This window comes from Cydia fagiglandana, chromosome 12 (genome assembly GCF_963556715.1).
Source record: "Cydia fagiglandana chromosome 12, ilCydFagi1.1, whole genome shotgun sequence".
Lineage (NCBI taxonomy): Eukaryota > Metazoa > Arthropoda > Insecta > Lepidoptera > Tortricidae > Cydia > Cydia fagiglandana.
This window is the reverse complement of record NC_085943.1, coordinates 664,630-686,655: the sequence shown is the minus strand read 5'-3', so window position 1 is coordinate 686,655 and position 22,026 is coordinate 664,630. Positions and strand designations below refer to the sequence as shown.

Here is a 22,026-nt window from a genome sequence, read left to right as displayed (position 1 = left end):
GTTTTCAAAATTTAATTACCTAAGTTTAGCACTTTTTATTTGCAATCGGTTTAAATGAATTAAATATTTTGTAACATCCTGTGAAGGTGAATGTAACGCTATATCGTGAACATAATTATGTAGGTAATTAAACACTTGATTAGATTATATACAGATTATCCCCACTTGGTTTAACAAAAGCTGCTTTTATTTATTTATTTTCTTTATTTAGGATTACCAACAGATAATACATCTTACATGCTCTTAAATCTATGTAACAATCATGACTGATGCTTAACTAATTATAGGTAACCACAACTTATATAAGTGTCTTGTATATGTGAACAATATTGAACATGCGATAGACTTATAGGTAAATGAATTAATAGGTACCAGTACATTACATTTACTAACATTACATAGCTTGACAACTAGGGTGATGTTTCACTGATGTTAAATTGTCGATAACAATTATTAACCACGTACATACTTATATACAAATATTTTTTATATTTTATATTTTTATGCTCCACCTTTTAATAGTTATTTACGATACAAGTGCGGAAAAGAGGAAATTCGAAACGAGTGGCGATAAATTAAAACACGACCGAAGGGAGTGTTTTAAATCGACACGAGTTGGAATTACCTTTTCGCACGTGTATCGTACAACGTTTTACAGTACATATGGCCCTTTAAACTTTTGACATACGCACGAAAAGTGCTATTTTACGCACTAGTGCGGGAAAATGGGACCACATGTACTGTAATAGTACATTTCGATGCTAGTGCCACGAGCCGCAGGCGAGTGGCAAGACTCGGGACGAGTGAAGAATGACATTTCCGCACGTGTATCGAACGACGTTTTTTAATACAGTTGCGAAAAAATAAGAAAAACATTGTTAATCGTACACTAAACAAAAGTGGTAACAGTGACAGCTCGGTTCGACGTCGTCTTTAAGTATATTATATCTATGGGCGTTTGGCAGCTATTCCGTTCCATTCAGTCAACTTATTAAGAACGGAATTTTCAATATTGAATATTAAAAAATAAACGTGTTATAATGATGAAGAGGTAAGTAATTAAATATGAAATATGTAATATTTTTCGTATTCTTACATTAACGGCAGGTTTTTATGCTGATTACGACGTTTAAAGGAAACTAATATTAACACTCATTAATAAGTAGTCGTGAATTGGAACAAGTATAAATTTAAAAAAATTGGAAAAGTAAAAAGCACTAGTTCGAGATAACCAACTTTCCGCACGCTAAACAGCTACGTAAAGTAGCACTTTTTGAGCAACTGTATTAAAAAATATTTTTAGAAGAATTATAGGTTCCTTCCTGCTTTAACTACACGAACATTCAAACTCTACCAGTATCCTGAAATTAAACCACAGCCGTTTACCAATATTTTCGAGCCTAAATTTCGATACGAATCCAACATTTAAATCCGCGTGGATTTTTTAAATTCCGTTCTAAATCTGCAACTATTTGCCGTGCAGCGGGTAAATACCCCCGGGATCACGCGTGCACGCCGGCTGCGTTTGACCCTGTTGCGATTGGTCAATATAAATATTGCAGTTACCACAAACATGAAGCAAGTGAATAATTTACTTTTTTCTTTATTAGAGGAAAACAAAACTGGAACTTACTACCTTTACGAACATCAGTCCTACTAATATAGGTATATAATAATATTCGAAAAACACAGTATTACGGCGAACTTAAAATCAAATACCTACTTCAGTGATTTCTGAAATAAAGACGAGGCTTTTTTCAAGATTCAGAGTTTAAAACTGTTTTCTCAGACAGTTTGCCTGACTTCTCAGTTGGGCACCGACTTCAAACATATCAGTTGGTAACGCATAGACTTAAAAAGGATAATATTTTATTTCATCCTTTTTGAAGCCGGTTTTCTTTTTTTTGTAAAAAGTTTTTTTGGAACAATAAAATGACAGAGCACACCGGCTGCGTGCGCGTGCGCTAAAATGTTGGAGTGGGACACGCACACGTCACGCAAGTGGTGTGCCGTCTCTCATAAGGATCTGAGCGCGCTCAACCACGAGTTCGTAACGGCTGCCACCGCATGCGGCGCACCCGCAGCCGATCACAGCGGCTGTATCTCTTCCTTATCTGACGGGTATGTCGCCAGTGATAGTTCTATAACGCTACGTCTTACGTAGGCGAACAACGCGCGAACGCGGCGCGGCGCGGCGCGGCGAAATCAATCCTTTGATGCCCATAGAAGTGTCCTACGTAAGCGATCTCGTTGCGAACGCGGTGCGGCGCGATTTGCACGCGAATGTCAGGCGGCGCGGCGCGGCGCGTTCGCGCGTTGTTCGCCTACGTAAGACGTAGCGTAAGACTCAGGCCTTTTACACCAGATGAAGTCGCAAACATATTTAAAACTTCTATCGCAACAAAAAACAGTACCGACGTTTACGGCCTTTCCGCTAATCTTTTAAAACGAGCTAGTCCCGCAATTAGTTACGTTCTTTGTGAACTGTTCAATGGCTGCATGCGTGCAGGAGTATACCCAGAGAGTCTGAAAAAAGTAAAAATAAGCCCCCTTTACAAAGGTAAGGGTAAAAAATCAGTAATAAAATCTTACCGCCCAATATCCCTGGTCCCAGTGCCCAGCAAATGTTTCGAAGTAGGTTTAAACAAGAGGCTACTCAGTTTTTGGACACAAGGGAATACACTGTCGGACAGCCAATATGCCTACCGCCAGGGCAGGTCCACCACAGACCTAGTGCGAGAGGTAGTGCGCTGCGTAGTGGGCGCTCGCGAGACGGGGCGCCACGTAGCTGTTATCTGCTGCGACCTGTCCCGTGCCTTTGACACGGCAGACCACGTACTCGTCGCCAATAAGCTGGCCCACTACGGCATCCGAGGCCCAGCCACCAAGCTAATATTGTCCTTTATGTCTGACAGAGCGCAAGTGGTGGTAGGCGACGGGGGAAAGGTAGTATCTGCCGAGTTACAAAATTTGATGGGGGTCCCTCAAGGGTCATGCCTCTCCAACACCCTGTTTAGCGTTTTGCTGAACGATCTGCCCAAGGCGATAAAAGGCGCCGATATATTCATGTACGCAGATGACGTCACGGCAGTCGTCAGCACTACCGCTGGGCGGGAGTTGGAAGTGGCTCTAAACCTCGTCATGGAGCAATTACACCAATGGTTTCAGAAAAACGGCTTAGCTCTAAACAAAGAAAAAACCAGCTACATGGTATTCAAGCTAAACGGCCATACAAGCCCAACCATGAAGGTGTGCGCCGGCAGTGCCCCTATACAGCACGTGAACGGCGCACGCCTGCTCGGCTTCCATCTGGACAGCGCGCTAACATGGGAAACGCACATCGACGAACTATGCAAGAGAGTGGGAAGTGCGTGCTTCGCGCTGCGGCGGTTGACGATTACCGCCGGAAGGGGTGCAGTGCGACAGTATTATTTCGCGACAGTGCATTCGCTCCTGACTTACGGCGTCGAGCTGTGGGGCCGTGCCTCTGACTGGAGGCGTGTGTTCTCACAGCAAAAGCGCGCCATCCGCGCGATGGCTGGTAAAGCGGAGGATGCCCCTGACCTCTTCCGCGACTTAAAGATCCTGCCTCTGCCTTGCTTACTCATATACCAGGTTTCAGTTTTCACACACGAGAACCTCGATATGTTCAAGCACAGAGGAGCTAACGCCAACTATATCCTGCGCAGTAATAGACTCCACAATAGGCTGGTCGCGGAACCACACAAACTCGCCAAGTCAGAGCGATCTGTGTACTATTTAGGCCCCTCGATTTACAATCGCCTGCCTAAGTCGGTTAGAGATGCAATTTCCACCGCGGCCTTCAAGGTCAGGCTTAAGAAGTGGTTAACGCAGGAGACATTCTATTCATGCGACGAGTTATTTAGTCTGCCGATTGTTGATTAATTGTTTAAAATTAGATAATATTGTTATGACATAGTAAGGATATTCGAATAAACAAGAAAATAATGGACATACAATGCGAATAAACTGATAAACTGTAGCTAATTGGATTAATTATATTCGTTAGCTATTTATTGGCTTATATAATTATTAAAATAGTATTCAATAAATTAAATTAAATGTTATTTTTTACACTATGGTAAGTATTGCCAACATTGTACCTACCTCGACATGTAACAATTGTTATTAAATATATATCATTTCATTTCATTTCTGTGTACTACAACGCGCACGTGCACATCTACGCACACGCATCCGGTGTGTACAAGCCTTAACTGATAGGTACTTATTATAAATACGACCTCGGCGCGTTGGCTTTATTCCGTATAAAGTTTGGTAGTGATTGTGTCGTGTTGTTGACTATTATCTTATCAGACGACCGGAATGTAAATAGCACGGTAATGTATTATAATTGCATTAAAATAGCGAATGAATCAAGTTGTAATTTTAAAAATAAGAAAAATTTTAAAGCCTTTGTCTTCCGCGCGGCAGATGACCGATTTAAGTCAAAATTACGACACGGCGTAATAGTTAAGCGTTTCATTTTTTTTTTACTGTTTTTATATGTATATTAGCTTTTTCTGCAGCTTTGCGCGTAGGAGACGTTAATTTTTTATCAAAATTTTTCTGACAGGAAAACCCCATTTACCTATATAGATAATTGTAGTTTAATAACACCAGACCAGGTGATGCCTCAACAGAAACTCACGAAAATGTTTTTTAGTACCTATTTAAGATTTTTATTATTGTATAGTATTGTAGTTAGTTTGTATGATATGTAGATACAGATAGATACATATGTATGGGCCTTAGTTGCCTCAAATTAAATGATTTGATTGATTGAATAATCTTTGACCGCTGATTATTTTTTTTACAATTTTCCAGCACGATGTTATTAACACTACTAGTCGCTGTGTTGGCCTGCCTGCTGGTCATATTGTACATTCAGCACCGCAAGAATAGTCGCTTCTGGGCTGAACTGGGGGTCCCGCACTCCCCCCCACACCCATTGCTGGGTAACTTCGAGTGCTTCTTCAGACATAATGTGGTGGGTACAAAAAATACACAAATAAACCATTTAGAGAATATAACAAAGTATACCAAAGAAACCTGCATCAGACACTCTCAACTCAACTCTCAAGCTTTCCAGCTGTAATCACGCTACTTCGTGCACTACTGCTGGTTTGTTGGGTGCACGTGGCAACCGCTGGAGGCAATCGAGAGCGTTAACTTCTGGTGTAAGTTTAAAAGTTAAGATCCACCCACCAAGAAGAACCGCCACAAGTACGCTCCAGCCTGCGATCTCGCCGCTGTTGCGTGCAATTCAGCTTACTAGTTGACTGCTCAGGACTTCTAGTTGAAGGATTAAGTATATTATTTGGGAGTCCCAGGGAATCCTACTGAATCCTTACACCAGAAGAGTCTGGTAACGCATAAAAATTGTTCGGGTATCCAGCAAGCCTTTGATAAAATAAACGAATCAGTGAAAATTTTTTGAGTACAAAATATTTATGCCGAAACCGAAGAATCTTTTTGATCAATCTTGGCTGTTGAACTTTCTATCGGCATGAAAAACGAATTTCTAAGTTAAGTACATTGTTATTACATGACATGGTGATGTGTGCGTAAACTCTTGCGTCTAATGCACGCAGAGAAGATGGCCGATGGGGTCAAAAAGTGCTCGAGTGGAGACCACGGACTAGCAAGCGCAGCGTAGGACGTCCACCCACAAGATGGACAGATGACCTTGTTAAGGTCGCCGGAAGACCCTGGATGCGGGTCGCTTCCAACCGGCACGTATGGAGGTCCAAGGGGGAGGCCTATGTTCAGCAGTGGACGTCTTATGGCTGAGATGATGATGATGAATCGTCGTCATTAGCATTTGCGTCTATTGCAGACGATTTATGGTGTAACAACGGAGAGACACCATTTTTGGTGACTGGTGGCAGAAGTACTATATACATAACGGATGATTTTTTCAGGGTATATGGATGCGTGATCTACACGCAAAGTTCCAAGTCCCGTTTATTGGTATCTGGGTGTTCCGGCAGCCTGTCCTGATGGTAGCGGATCCTGAGGTCACGAGGCGTATCTTGCTGTCTGACAGCGACCTTTTCCGGAACAGAAATTTGGCATCGGGAAAGTCGGATCCTGTGGGGGGGCTTAACATTTTCACCATTAAAGTGAGTATGGTTTAATTTTGCAATAAGATCGTCAAAAATTGTATAAAAAAATATTGGTCTACATTTTTTAAGATTACAATCTAAATGTCAAAAAACAAACAACAAAATATTTTACATTGAAATGAAATGAAAAAGATTTAATGAGGCAAAAACATTACATCATAACAAATTGACATTGGAATATGGCCCTACAAATAAGATTGTGTAGTGTGAGACCTAGATAAGTCTGCAATGATTTTGATAGCACACGCACACGCAGTGAGCAGTGCAAGTGTTTTTATAAACGTCAAACTTCTATGAACGTATTAATAACACGTGCACTGCGTCTGCTATCATCTCTCGTTGCAGACTTATCTTGGTCGATCTCTATGCAGTTGGTTTGTAAAGTAGCTCTTCGTGATTCAGGGTTATCGCGAGCGCGTTGCAAGTAAAGATAAGCGGTTGCAAGATAAGTTAAGAAATCATGTTTCATCGTGATGATCTAGCCGGAACGAATTTAATAGTATTTTACACTACATAAATATTGACATATCGTATTTTAGCTAAGTAAAATTTAGGATTGATCATTTCTTTTTCACTTTATATTTTTTATTATTTGTTGCTTATATCTTTTATTCCTTTCAACCCTTAGTTTAGGTTTTTACAGTATAAAAGTGAAATCTCAAACCATAAATACTAAATAAATTTAAACATATAAAAAACCTAACCTAGGGTGAGTAGCTAGATCAGTGCCCCAAACGCGTTAGTTCCGCGTAGCATTATTCCCGGTCGCATTTTTCCCCACTAGAGTTTGTTTTAGTTTATATATGTCACTATTATCATGTGTTCACCGGCGTTGCTTTCTCTATAATTCTGTGCCTCCAGTGTAAAAGGGTTAAACTCAAAAAATGAAATTTTTCAGTATGGCCGAAAAACGTTTCAAACCGTGTTTTCTCTGCATTGTTTCTAATGGTGACATCTATGAACGAAAACAAACTCTAGTGGGGAAAAATGCGACCGGGAATAATGCTACGCGGAACTAACGCTAGTGGGGAAAAATGCGACCGGGAATAATGCTACGCGGAACTAACGCGTTTGGGGCACTGATCTAGCTACTCAAATAAACAAATAATTTCCAATTAAAAGTAAATATAATATATCAAAATAAAAAAAAACGCAGTTTTTCGCCTCTTCTGAGAAGTAGCATTTTGTCCTTTACGCCAATTGAACCCAAAGGTATCGATATCTTATCTACTCTAAACTAGTCTAGGTATAGGAACCAGGAACACAGTTCTTAATCAAGGACACTTGATCTATTTTCAGGATCCAACATGGAGTAACATTAGGCGGCGTATAACATATATATTCACGGCAGCAAAGCTTAAAGCGATGCATGGACTGCTGTCATCTAAGTCAAAAGCGACCATCACCCGAATACGGCAAGATAAGGCGAACAACAAGACCACAGAGATTAGGGCAAGTTCACGACCTTGGACTATTTATTTATTTGATAGGTAGGTACTCGGACTATATTGGTCATTGCCTGATAATATGATGTACCTATACCTAATATGATGTATGTTGTATGATGTAAGAATTGAAAACATTCGCGTCTTGAACACATACTATGAAATCTATCACGAATTTACACAATTACGCTGTTCGCAGTCGTGGATTATTGATGGCAGGTTATCTGTGACCACGACCGGTATAACCTGTGGCGAAACGCCAGAAATAAAGGTACCTTATTAAAATAAATTCATAATGACCCGATAAAAAAATTATCGAGGTTTTATTGTCCTAGGCTTGCCGGTAATATAAATAAAATGCTAGACAAATTGCAAATACAGAGTGACACATCATTTCTGTGACAGCAAAGATGTGTTGCAATATGGACTATATTTTCTGTCACCGGCTATTTGAATGTAACTGTTATCTTTCATCATAATACGCCGTTCGTTTATCAAGATTCACACTAGGCGCCATTTGCACCATTCCACTAACCCGGGGTTAACCGGTTATACCTGGAGTTACCATTTTTACCAGTACAATTTGACAGTTGGTTAATGGTTTAACCGGTTAACCCCGGGTTATTGGGATGGTGCAAATAGCGCTAACTTGTCTAATTATGCAGGATGATCCCATGCTGTAGGTACTGCCACTTGCTGATACTAGTGTATACCACTGACTTTGCATATCATTAACCATTTAGGCAACAAATTTGGCCACTTTCTTACCAACAATTGTATGTTTGTATCTTGACATAAATTGTGACGTCCCACGGTAAAGGTACCTTACGGCGGTTGGCACTTACACTATTGTTAATGCCGCTCCAATATTATTGCGGCGTTATGCGACGTAAGCGCCAGCCGCCATAAGGTACCTTTTGCCGTGGAACGTTACAATCATCTATCCCCTTCCAGACCCTTTTTGCTGACTACACCACCGACATCATCGGAACCTCCCTCTTTGGTATGCAGAACGATGCCGTCGGCACTGGTGACAGTGCCCTCCGTGCTGTCACTCGGGAGTTCATGAAATTCAATTGGTTTCGCGGGCTGTCTATTTACAGCATTTTCTTCTGGCCTGCTCTTGTGGATATTTTCAGGTAACATCTTGTTAGTCAGGTAATGTATGTACATTAATTAGCAACAAGTTTATTGTTACCAATCCATTATGCTTCCTTTGATTAAATAAATGTGATAACCACGAAGGATCGCGTCCAAATATCTCAACAAATGTTTAGATGGTTTTATTGTTTCAGGTTCACGTTTTTTCCGAAAAAAAGTGTGGATTTCTTTAGGAAGACTGTGAATACGATAATTGAACACAGAATAACCAACAACCTTGAAAACAATGATTTTCTTGACGCTTTGGTTAAGATGAAGAAAGAGAAACTTGACGATGGGCAAGGTAAAACTTTGTGGTTATAGTATAAAAGGGTACCTACAAGTTTCACGCAGCTCAGTTAGTTGAAACATTTAGACCTCATCTAAGTACAACTAGATTAGATGACGGCACAATCTAGATATATTTTGTAAAGGGTGGTGTGACGTATTTGGCTGCTCTACTTTTGTAAAGAGATTTACATATGTTTTATATTTAAATATTGTTTGTTTTCTTTTGGAACCTCGTCAATGTAAATAATTGAATGCGTTGCTATAACAGTCTTGTAACAGTCTGAAAAACATCCTCATCATGCCAACACCTATTATTGTAAATTTTTCCTGTAATTAAATTGTGTTCGTTTAACAATCGTTTCTGTGTATACCGTGACCATTACATCTGGCGACAGTGACAGTAATTAGTTTTTGGTCCTGTCACGGTTGCCAGATGTAATGGTCACGCTAATCACTGAAATGATTTGTTAACGAAGCACAATTTTATTTACAGAGAAAATTTACATGAATATAAGTGTTGGTTTTATGAGGATGTTTTTCAGACTGACATGGCAACGTATTCAACTATTTACAATGACAAGGTTCTAGAATAAAATAAATAATATTCAAAATATAAACCCAAATGAACCTCTTTACAGTAGTTAGAGCAGAATACGTCAGGTGGCGCGAGCGCATTGGATAGCACCAAATGGCAGGAAAGAGGGGAGGCCTTTGCCCAGCAGTAGGAAATACTCATAGGATAGTAAAAATAGTTATGTCGATGATGATTTTATAATTACATTCGTTTCAGAATTCAGTGATGACCTGCTAGCCGCCCAGGCTACTATCATGTTGCAAGGAGGATTCGACACTTCGGCAGTCGCTCTCACATTCATGGTGAACGAGCTAGCTCACAATTCCAAGATACAGGTAATGAAATATATTGTGATTTGGTTCCATAATAGACAGTTGATCCCCAAGACAAACCTTTTATTTAGTACCATACTTTTATTGCGCCAAAATCTCCAAGTTTTAAATATAGGTAATCTAAATAATTAACTTTTTTCAGGAAAAACTATACGAGGAATTAAGTGAGGCTAAAAATAAGAAAGATGGTGCTGACTTCAATTTTGGTGATTTGGAGAAATTGGTTTATCTAAACTGCGTTATTAAAGGTAAATAACGTATATTTTCGTTTATATTAATAAAAAAAATCTTAGGTGCTGCTAATTGCAAACCTGGATCGTTAATAAAATTTATTTCTATATCGTCATGATTGAGTTAGTTAATATAATTGTGACTCAAAAGTTGTCGACAGTTAGTAATTTCATTAAAAGATTCATTTTTACAGATAGGTATTAAAAAAATTGCCTATATTTATCGTAGGAATAAAATTTATTACTCCCTTATTAATAAATAATCTTCATCTATGTTTGTAAATGCTTATAATTAATTTTGGACCATAGGTATATTGAATCATTTATAATTTTACATGAAAAATAACCGAATAATTAAGTCCGGGTAAATATAAGTTCGACTTTTAAAAATTTAATACTACCTTGAAATATCACTCACAAAGGTATAAATAATATTTAAATCGCATTTAAGTCGGAGCTACTAGCAATTTCCAGATTAACTCTCTTAAACAGAAAATATTAAACAGTCCATAATTGAGCTCTTTTACCTATTTTTTTAGTGTTCCGTACAAAACTTTGCTCACGGAACACTTATGGGATCACTTCTGTCTTGCAAATCAGTTAAATGCGTTTTTTTCAGGGACCGTTTGACGTAGATACCTAAAATTTGGAACAGTTATAGCAATTACCACCACTCATATTGTAAATAAGTCAAAAATGCTTATTTCTTATTTTTCTTTTACAGAGAGCTTGCGAAGATACCCTCCAATGGGCTGGCTGGATCGTATCTGCTCCATCGACTACAAGATCAACGACACCCTCACCCTCCCCGCGCACACCCCCGTCTACATCAACGCCATTGGCATGCACCACGACCCCAACTTGTTCCCTGACCCTTACAAGTTCGACCCTGATAGATTCTTGCCTGAGAATGAGCAGAATATTGTCCCTTTCTCGTATTTGCCTTTTGGAGATGGTCCCAGAATGTGTATAGGTAAGTTTTTGTGTACAATATTAAGAGTTGTGAGAACTCGCACGCGAGTTTCATTATATTGCGGTATTTGGTCATTTTCATCATCCTCCTAGTTTCTGTCTCGTACAGTGACAGGGTCCGCTTTCCAGTTTCTTCCTTCAGCAAATAAGCATCGTCTTCAGCTAACGCACAGGTGTTTAAATCTTTGACGATGACATTGCGACACCGCTGTCTTGGCTTTTGGTTTGCCCCTCCTGTTTGAGCCTGCAAGACAAAACTAAGGGCTCTGTTGCTTACTTATTCAGGCGGGCTTATTTTGACCTGCCCAAACCACCTCATTGATCGGTCGGCTAAATTGGATCTAGCCTCAATAGTCCGCAATGTAACTAAACTCGCAATGAGCCTTTTAGAACAATCAGAGAATTCTGATGTCCTACGCTACATTGATGTACCAAAAATGTGTACCTATGTGAAAATGCAAAGTTTTGAATCACAACGGCATGATTATCTTCTGCAGGTAAACGTTTCGCCCAGATGTCTATGCGGTACCTGCTGTCAGAACTCATCCTGAGCATGGAGCTCCAGCCTCTGCCCTGCTCTACGACGCCAAGCAAAATGATCTTCGAGTCAAAAGCTCCATTCCTTATGCCGGAGCATCCTATTTCTGTCGAGTTCATACCGAGGAACTGAGGGTGTAAGCCTCCCGATTTCTCTTGAAAGTTAGAGCGAAAGAGCCAATTAGACAAACGAATGAAATAAATGATTCGCGGTAGGAACTGAAATAAGATTTTAAAAAATTGTATCGAACGTGTATTAAAAATAAAACTCCGAACTTCGCTATCTTAAATTTTGGTATAAATGGGCATGCATGGGGTGAAACCAAAGAATTTACCTTTACAACAATCCTCGACTCGCTAAATAATACGTACACGCGTATTCGGGAAACGAGATAATCACAAGATCTAGAAACGATATAGAGATCAACTAGATTTACATTAGATATCGACTAGATGTGACTTGGATATCTAAGTCATAACTTGTCGAAATCGTTCAAGAGGGCCTCCAGAATCGCGGAAACGTCAAATTTGACATATCTATCTTACAAATATCTTTAAATTATCCATATCGTAACTTGTTGAGGTCTAGTAGAGATCTAATACATTTTCAGAATCGAGCCGGTAGGTATATGTATTTAGTAACCTAACAACACAATAGTCAGCTAATTAGCAGTTTTGACATTAATCGTAAAGCCTCATTAGCGCTTAATTGACATGATAATAATGTCGACAGGAACTATTCAAAATTCATGTGCGGCGTTCCGGTAACGCGGGATGCATGTTTGTAGAACGATTACATTAAAGAATAATAATGCTGATATTGCTGACAGTTTGACATCATCATAAGCGAGATCGGCCTTCTAGACTGTTTGGTATAGTTTGTAGATTTCTAATAGAGCCCGACGGCTAAGCCTATTGTCTATTGTTAAGTAAAACTTCACGTGCTACTTACCTGTAAAAAAGGGTCTTAACTAATTATTCTATTTGGCATTAACAATAGACGGGCTCTATTAGAAACCTACAAACTATACCTGCATGCCATGTTTATGGGCATTTATTTGTGTGTTTATCACGAAAATTTGTTCCTGAGTTATTGATGTTATCTTTAGCATTGCACGCTGAGCGAGGAAAATAAAGGGATCCTATTGGTTCTAACAAACAACCGTCAATATTGTGCTACCAATCCGTTAATATTTTGGTCTAACTGCCATCATCTGCCGTCTGCTGTAATGACGTCACCCACATCTCGCACCTTGGTGCGGCATCGGATCTTGAAGTTTAGTACCTAATCGTTTAACATTTTCCATCTCAAACTATCCGGAGGTCGCGGGTTCAAACCCCGGCTCGTACCAATGAGTTTTTCGGAACTTATGTACGAAATATCATTTGATATTTACCAGTCGCTTTTCGGTGAAGGAAAACATCGTGAGGAAACCTGCATACATCTGCGAAGAAATTCAAAGATGTATGTGAAGTCCCCAATCCGCATTGGGCTAGCGTGGGGACTATAGCCCAAGCCCTCTCGCGCTCGAGAGGAGGCCTGTGCCCAGCAGTGGGACGTATATAGGCTGAGATGATGATGATGATGATCTCAAACTAATCCCCAGTAACCCAACCCTTCCAGACAAACTTTTAAAACATTTCATTGTTCTCGTTACCTCGAATTTGTTGTTAAGTATCATGAACATAAATCATAGTGTATTTGAGAAAGTAAGTAAGTTACAAAATCGGTAGATCGTTTCGAACTTCTAGACTGACACTATAATCTGTACCCCTAGTGTAAATTTCATTCGATAGCGTGACGGATGTACCTTCGCGTTTGTGTTAAATGTCTTTGTATGTTATTTTGAACAGCGCGCCAAGCGGGATGTTTTGGAAACTTAGGTTTCATTGGGTACTGAAATGTAATGAAACTCGCTTGACAGTTCTCGCACCATCTAAATAAGCCCTAAGTCACAGAGTAGCCTACCTATTTGTTAGAACTATGACATAGCTAACTTTAATACGAAACTAACTTTGCAACTATAGTACGAAATTGGCGCACTTAATAGCATGTTATGGCTCGTCTACACGATGGGCCAGCGCCAGCCACTCCAAGGCAGGGACCGTATAACCGGTTTTATTAAATACCTGTATATAAACTGTCAAACGAATACCGGTTAAAATGTTATACCTATATTCGAATTAGAGGTATTGCTGTCATTCCGTTTTTGTCTTTATCGCTAAACTACACTAATTGACATAATGAAATACCGGTATTCATTAACACCTCAATAATAACAGGTATTCAGTATACCGGTAATGGTTATCGTATTTAATACCGGTATTCATTGCACTTGATCAAAGAGTAACCAAAAACTTTGCGACAAGAGGTTAAAGTTTTTGTTAAGTCCTCATGCTAATATTGATCGCTGTACAAGCGAAATATTTCATAATTTATGAGCGTAGCAAGTGGTTCGAAATTGCGACCGTTTCAAAGCACGAGGTTAATGAATGAATTAATGAAAATAATTAACCCCAGAAAACATTTCCATATGAAATATGAGCGCCGCGCCGGCGCGCCGCCGCCGCCATCAAAATTTTCGCGCCGCCGCCGCCGCCAAAATTTTCGCGTCGCCGCTGCCGACACTGCGCTATCGCCGTGGCATCGGCGTGACCTTGTTAGATACTAGAGTCTGTCTAAGCTAACTTTGCACCGATTTGAACAGAACAAAGTGAGGGAGTGTTATTATAATATAAACGTCATATTTTCATAGAAATTTGACATTAACGATGTAAATATCATCGTTCATCGTTCACACGTTGTCGTTGCAAATGCTATGCAGATTAGTTTGATCGGGAATTTATTGCTTTTATATATGGTGCTAACAAATTAGGTACCGATATTTTAAGAGATGGTACTTTATTATATAAAAACAATTAACTTTAAATAGAAATCAAGAAAACTTTTCATATCATATTTTTGTTTTATTTACCGAACAAAAAAATAAATTAGAATTATATTAAAAAAAATAATTAAAAATAATCATTACGTGCATTTAACCACATAAAGAAAAAATACATAGAGTGCTCATGCTCACTCCATACATCAGTTTTGGTACCAAAAATACTATTCTTTTCGTAGTCAACATCTAGTATCGAGTAACGGAATTATCAGTACTACTACTTGACAATAGATGTTGCACCGACCGAAATGTCTAATGCTCAACAACTTTCAGCGAATATTAAACAAGGATTAACTGGAACTTATTTTCAACTCCTTCTGCTTTAATATTAGTTGTAAATAGTTGTTCAATACAATTTTCGTGAGTCGCGACATTTGAGACATCTAGTATCAAGTAGCGGTACTGATAATCCCGCTACTCGATGCTAAATGTCAACTACGAAAATAATAGTCTTTTTGGTACCAAAACTGATGTACGGAGTGAGCACTCTATGCTTACTATATTTGTCTATGATTTAACTGACAAGATGTTTAACACTTTCTGTTTTGTCAACAATTGTTTGTGTTAAATGTCATTATCATCAACGTGTCATTTCATTTATCAACGTGAAGTGGCCAGTTAAAAAGAGGACTCATTTAATTATCTCATTAACAGGGTGTTTTTACGTAGCAAATTTGTTTTCCAATTTTCTCAAAAAAACATAAAACCTAAATGTTTCATATTTAAATATATTCCAGGAGTCGAGTATTATCAGCTGTAAAAATATTGGTAGCTAATTTGTTAGCACCTTATATTAAGTTCGGATAAATAAATCTTTTGGCTAATATATATTAGACTGCATGCTTTCTCTTGTCTATGCTTAAGCTAAACATGTGGCAGTAGTTAGCGATTCGGTGGCCAGGCAATGTCAATGAATAAGAAATAGGTGATATGGAGCCTAACCTACTACGTCTATTCCAGAACATATCCTCAACAATTGCATGTAAAGGTATGAGCACGATAGTTGAAGTCACGCACACAACAACAAAATCATGTAATGACAGTGAGATTTTGAAATTAATATTCTTTTTAGGGTTCCGTATTTCGTACCAATATCAAGTTGATATCAACTGTAAAAAAGTTTCTTGAAGGTTTTTTTTATAGGCTTTTAATATCGTACGTTTAAGTCGCATTCACTCATTGATTCATTCATACTATTTTTGCGATTAGTAGGTACTCTGTGCGAGCAGTGTGTGTAATCATTCACCTCTCCTGGCGATACGTACATAACCCTAAATAACTATTATATTTGACTATAGCTACCCGCACTGACTTCGCACGGATAACACAAAACCTTAACAAATTGTACACCTAAACTAAAGCTTCCTCAAAAATCTTTCTATTGATAGCTGAAATCCGCATGAAAATCAGTTGAGTAGGTTTTGAGTTCATCGTGAACATACATTCATATAGTTACAGACAGACGCGGCGGGGGACTTTGTTTTATAAGGTGTAGTGAATTAGTGATAGATTCAATTAACAGTAACCTCACAATATAAAGATGTTCATTGTGCTGCTTATCTACAGTTCATGGCATGAAAAACTTTTTTCCTACCATAATTCAATAAATAATCCTTGAAATTAAAAGGTTTGAATTATCTTCGCATAAACCAAGTTTTCAAGGCTACGCCGCCGATTCGCCGCCACCGCCAACCAATTTTGACCGGCGAACCGTCGCCGGCTAAATGCCTATCGGGCGGCGCGGCGCTAGACGTGCGCGCCGGTCGAAAATAATTGGGCAACGGCGCGCCACCTAAAAATCCACGGCGGCGGCGTGGAATTTTTCAACTTTTCAATATTAAGTCGTATAATGAAAAGTCATGCTTAACCCTTAAATCGACAAGGGAAAAAAAAATCTTAAAAACCGTGTTAGTATCATTTTTTTGGTGTTATTATCTTATTAGGTATGTGGTTGTTTATTGTAGAAAAATCATGAAAAAAATCTATTTATAATAGTTTCGAAAAAAACATAGGTATGACAAATATGTTGGATGTTGCCAGGTTCGGTGTAAATAAAAAGATACGCCGCATAATGAAAAGACGTCTAGTATTTTGGACGTTGCCGAATATACAGTACTTTATATGCATGAGGTTTTTTTTGTCAATATCATGTTTTTTTAAAATTAATATAGAATAATTGCATTTTAATTATAAATACACTTACTGATAATGTCAACTTATAAACTAAAGTAAAACCTATTATTTTTATATTTTTCCAAAAAGTTTATAGCTCGTAGGTGGTAAAATTTTACCAGTCATTGGCGTCATTTTATTAACATTAAATCAAACTTAGCGGGGTATCGTAGGATGCAGCAACATCTGAACAATGGTATACAATAATGCGTGTAATTTTATCAATATTTTCGTAAGAAATTTCTTAAATGAAATCGGGTCTGTCTCTTGATGTCTTGATGAACGCACAGGAAAAAAAATCCGTAATAATATTTTTTTATCTATTTGGTTCATTACGTTGTAATACGACAAATAATGACTTAGTATGGTGTTGGTGCGACATAAAATAGTAGAAATTCAATTATATAACCAGAAAAATTCCGTAAGTACGTAATTATTGCCATTTTCACAATCACAATTTAAATCTGCGCTGCGCAGTTGTCAAAATAATTACGAACAGATAAAAATGGACAACATAGCAAGTGACATGAAGCATAACAACTTCGGAAAGTTTTGGCAACAAGTAAATAAAATTTTAAAAACCACCTCTAGCTATCCCTCGCATGTGGATGGGCAAACGGATGACAGCAAAATAGCGGAAGCTTTCAGCAAACTATTCACGCAACCGGCACCCGCGGGAGCCCACCAGGGTCAAGAAACTCTTGAGGGCGGCCTTCCTATGTTAATTACGATTACGGCAACTGATATCGCCAAAGCGCTCAAACAAATGACGCGCGGTAAGTCTCCCGGCCTGGACGGTCTTACAGTGGATCACATCCGATACGGTGGCCATGCTATGTTGCATATGCTGGCCACACTATTTACAGCAATAATTGGGACTGGTTATTTACCACAAGACCTGACAGATACTGTTATAGTACCTATTTGTAAGGACAGAAGAAAAAATGTATCGAGTGCTAATAATTACCGCCCTATCGCTTTGGCAAACATAATAGCGAGACTGTTGGAGAGAGTGCTGCACCAGCTCGCTGCCCCATATCTGGACACTGCCGATAACCAGTTTGGATTTAAGAGTAGCGTATCAACAACCTCGGCCATCTACGCATTTAAGCAGATAGTAGGCTACTACAAATCTAGGAAAACCCCTGTCTACGCCTGCTTCCTTGACCTGAGTAAGGCATTTGACAGAGTTGACCACCAACTCCTCTGGAAGAAATTAGAAGAGCGAAATACGCCCCCACCAGTTATTAAGATACTGGAAAAGTGGTACTCCCAACAAAAGAACATGGTACGATGGAAGTCAACTCTGTCCGCCGCCACTGGGCTAAACTGCGGGGTGAGGCAGGGGGGCAGCATGTCACCAGCACTCTTCAGTGTCTTCATGGATGGGCTCTCACAGGCCTTGACTAAAACCGGGGTCGGCTGCTCCATCAACGGCATAATGGCCAACCACCTAGCGTATGCCGATGATATGGTCCTGCTTGCTCCATCAGTAGCCGCTATGCGAGACTTACTTGCGGAATGCGGAAAATACGCCAGCCAGCACAACATGAAGTATAATCCGGACAAGTCAGAGTTTATGGTCATGGAAGCGGCAAATATGCCGTTGAGCGTACCGCCACTGTTACTTCATGGAGTTCAACTGCGGAGAGTCTACGAGGTTAAATACCTAGGCCACATCCTGCTGTCTAGTTTGAAAGACCACAGGGACATTGAAAGGCAAAGACGAGCTATTGCAGTACGAGCGAACATGCTAGCCAGAAGATTCGCCAAATGCAGCGACGACGTGAAACGGCAGCTGTTCCTAAGTTTTTGTACTTGTGTCTACACAGTGGAGTTGTGGTCAGATTACACCTGTGCAGCAGTGGGAGACATGCGCGTACAGTATAATAACGCATGGCGGGCGTTGTTCCGGCTGCCGCGCTGGTGCAGCGCGAGCGCCATGTTCGCGAAGGGGCGCGCGCCGGGCTGGGGCGCGCTGCTGAGAGCGAAGAGCGCCGCCGCCAGAAAGGCGATAAATGCATCCGCCAATACGCTGCTGTCCGCAGTGAGGGAGTGGGACGGTAGCCCGCTTCATGAGCGCTGGAGGACCTACCACAAACCGGTCACCATAGGGTCGGGGCGATACGCCCCTTGGGCTAGTTAATATTAAGTTTGAATTTGTATTTAGGTATTATTTATAAACGTGAATATTTTAATTTTATTGTACAGTCGAATAGTTTAATTTTAATTTAATTTTATTGTAATTCTATGGAAGTTTTCTGGAATTAAACAATTTCATTTCATTTCATTTCATTTCATTTTTAAGTAAGTATTTTACGTCAATAATGTGAGAGTTACGTACGAGCCCTGATGCAAATGATTTCGTCTAGTTCCGCGCAACAATTTTGTTTATTTTAATAAATTTTACACATGAACATATAATGACCCAGTAATGGGAACCATAATAGCAATGTTTAATGTAGTTTATTTTGATCGTATAATAAAATTGCATGAGACTTTTATTGCTGAAAAAAAGGAGTTTTCAAAAACGTTGTCCAAATCATATTGTCCTCTCTTACAGCACTGCTGCATGCATGGGCTCGAAACAAAATTTTCAGTACATTGGCAGAGCCCTATTGCTTTCTCTGGTAATAGCCCTTTTCACATATGTTGTAATACTACCCGACAAAAAAAAAAAATCATTATTTTTTTTCTTTCAGTACAAACGGTATTTCTTGTATTTGGATTTAGTTATTGCAGAGTATTACCATATAAAATTAAATTACATTAGTATAAGCATTAAATATTAGTAATTTTTAAACAAAAACATTATTTTTGAACAAACGCGTGTACCTCAAAAAGTGGGGTCACCTGACGAAAACATATGCATCGGGGCTCGTAGGAAGTGGCGCCCGCAATAATTTTCAACTATTTCTTATCGGACTATAACCTATTACATATTTTAACGCTGCATAATACTGTCTTATAAAAAAATATTCGGCGCGAATTTTAAACTACCGGCGGCGGCGGCGGCGCGCGGACTCCTTATGGCGGCGGCGCGCACGTCTAATCGGCGCTCATATCTTTGAGATTATAAACTACATACATAATAAAATACAATTAAATCAACAATAAAAAAACAATTAAAAGAATCAAATGAACGCTATTAAATATTTATCCATCAAAATCATCACCTAACAGCTAATTTCACCAGCAACATGAAAACGGGCATTCTAAGATCCGAATCTTAAGTATTTACAACTTTACAAGCGGGCCGGACAACGTCCTTGACGAGTAGCGAAGGAACGAATCGTGGTACTACTACAACCGGTATTGGGACTTACTTATTACCGGTAATAGCTTTAGGAGTAAACTATCAAATAGTGGTATTTGTTGTCAATTGGCTAAACCGATAACACTATTGAATACCGGTATTCGAATACCTCTATTCGGAGCTTAAGTGATATAAATACCCAAATTCAAATTACACCGGTTATACCTCAATAATAACCTGTAGTCAGAATACCGGTAACGGTCCCTGCTCCAAGGGACGCAGTCATGCGGTAGAATGAGATAGCAATATCACTTGCTCCCTCTAATGCATAAATGCGTCCCTTGGAGTGGCCGGCGTTGGCCCATCGTGTACAGGAGCCATTATGTGTACCGCCAGCAACAGATATTACTTTTACAGCGTACAAATAAGCCTGTAGTGACGGTGAAATTTATTTAGAGAGCTTCTAAAAATGTTGGCTACTGCAGTTTTGTCTGTACAGGGGATTTAGCCAAGGTGACAATCGTATGTCGACAAACGCATAACGAAAAGAAAATAGGAATGACAGATGCTACGAAAAGTCATGTGACTATTTCTACACGATAATTTAAGATTCGATTGCCGTTTTCTATCAACGATTGTCAACTTGGCTAGGCCCCCCTTCTGAGGTTATAATATTCTACAGCGCGGTTGATCAGTGGCCTGAGTGAATATTTTCACAGAGAACAAAAAAATTAAATACTATAGGTATTTATACATAAATCTGCAATATTTTTTAAGTTTATAAAAAAACATATTTTATAAAAATCAATACTAGTACCTATATTAATTAATAATTAATATACTTAATAAAATGTAGTAATTTCCATAGACAATAAAGCTTCGTTCACAATTAAAGTTAATTAATAATTAATATACGAGTATATATGCGAAAGTGTACGTGTCTGTCTGTCTGTCTGTCTGTTACCTTTTCACGCTTTTAAGTCCCGGAGAAGGACATAGGATAGTTTTTATGTCAGAAGTCATTCCCAAAGAGGGTGAAAACGGTGGGGGTGGAAATGAGAAATTAATGTAGTGCCTGTGAATTGGTATAAACCATTAAGCATTATTATTGTCAAATTGCTATTAAATTTTATCCAGGCGCTGTACTTACTCGTACTCTAACTGCTGGTACAGTCACCTGCAATAATATGTTACTTTTCGAAGGCCGCAAAAATATGTGACACGCTTTTATAGCTCTACAAATAAGATCTCTCTCATCTCTCAGATATTTTTGCGGCCTTCATTGTGTAACATATTATTGCGGGTGACTGTACTAATTCTACGAAGACGAAGTCGCGGGCAAATGCTGGTTTATAATAAATAATAAATCATTTATTTTAAGTGTAGTGCATTAGGTAGTTAGTAAATCAGAATTAGGCAAGTAACTAAGTCGCTAACTTGCAAGTCGAGATAGAGCACGCGAGTAACTAAGTCCTAACTGAGTTTAGTGTGCAGCTGATGCATTGAGCTAATTCTTACTACGGTGGAGTCAGTAATACCAGACACGATTAATAGCATAGACTGCTAATCTCTATAATGTGTGTTTATTTGGCACGTCGTAAAAAATAAAACTTAGGTAGGTACCGTAAAATGTATAGGTACCTAATCGCTCCAAAATTCGAGATTAAAAAGTATTTTTTTTTTTAATTAGTATTATATAATATATGCTGAAATAAAGGGTTGCCTGTTAGAATGTTACCCTAAATTATTTCCTATCTAAATGAAAATATCTGGCACAGACGAACCTATTTCTGAATTATCCCATTGTCAAATTTTGGGGAAAAAACAAATATCAAGATAAATGGAAACTTATTTTAATAGAAACAGCTGGGCTAGCACAATGATTGGCGCGACATAATCTCACGACGAGATAGACTAGCCGTTCCTCTTTAATTAACATAGTTAGAAATAGACGGGTAGTCTATCTCGTCGCGAGATATTGTT

At 38.9% G+C, this 22,026-nt stretch overlaps 1 protein-coding gene across 1 annotated transcript; it reads left to right on the top strand.

Moving 5' to 3' along the window:
• Window positions 1–4,852: 4,852 nt before the first annotated feature.
• Window positions 4,853–11,803, top strand: LOC134669277 (cytochrome P450 6k1-like). The gene is made up of 9 exons (XM_063526780.1): window positions 4,853–5,011; window positions 5,946–6,146; window positions 7,449–7,601; window positions 8,549–8,733; window positions 8,890–9,038; window positions 9,816–9,934; window positions 10,074–10,179; window positions 10,886–11,134; window positions 11,631–11,803. Exons 1-9 carry the CDS (start codon window positions 4,853–4,855, stop codon window positions 11,801–11,803), a joined length of 1,494 nt encoding a protein of 497 aa, XP_063382850.1.
• Window positions 11,804–22,026: the final 10,223 nt, after the last annotated feature.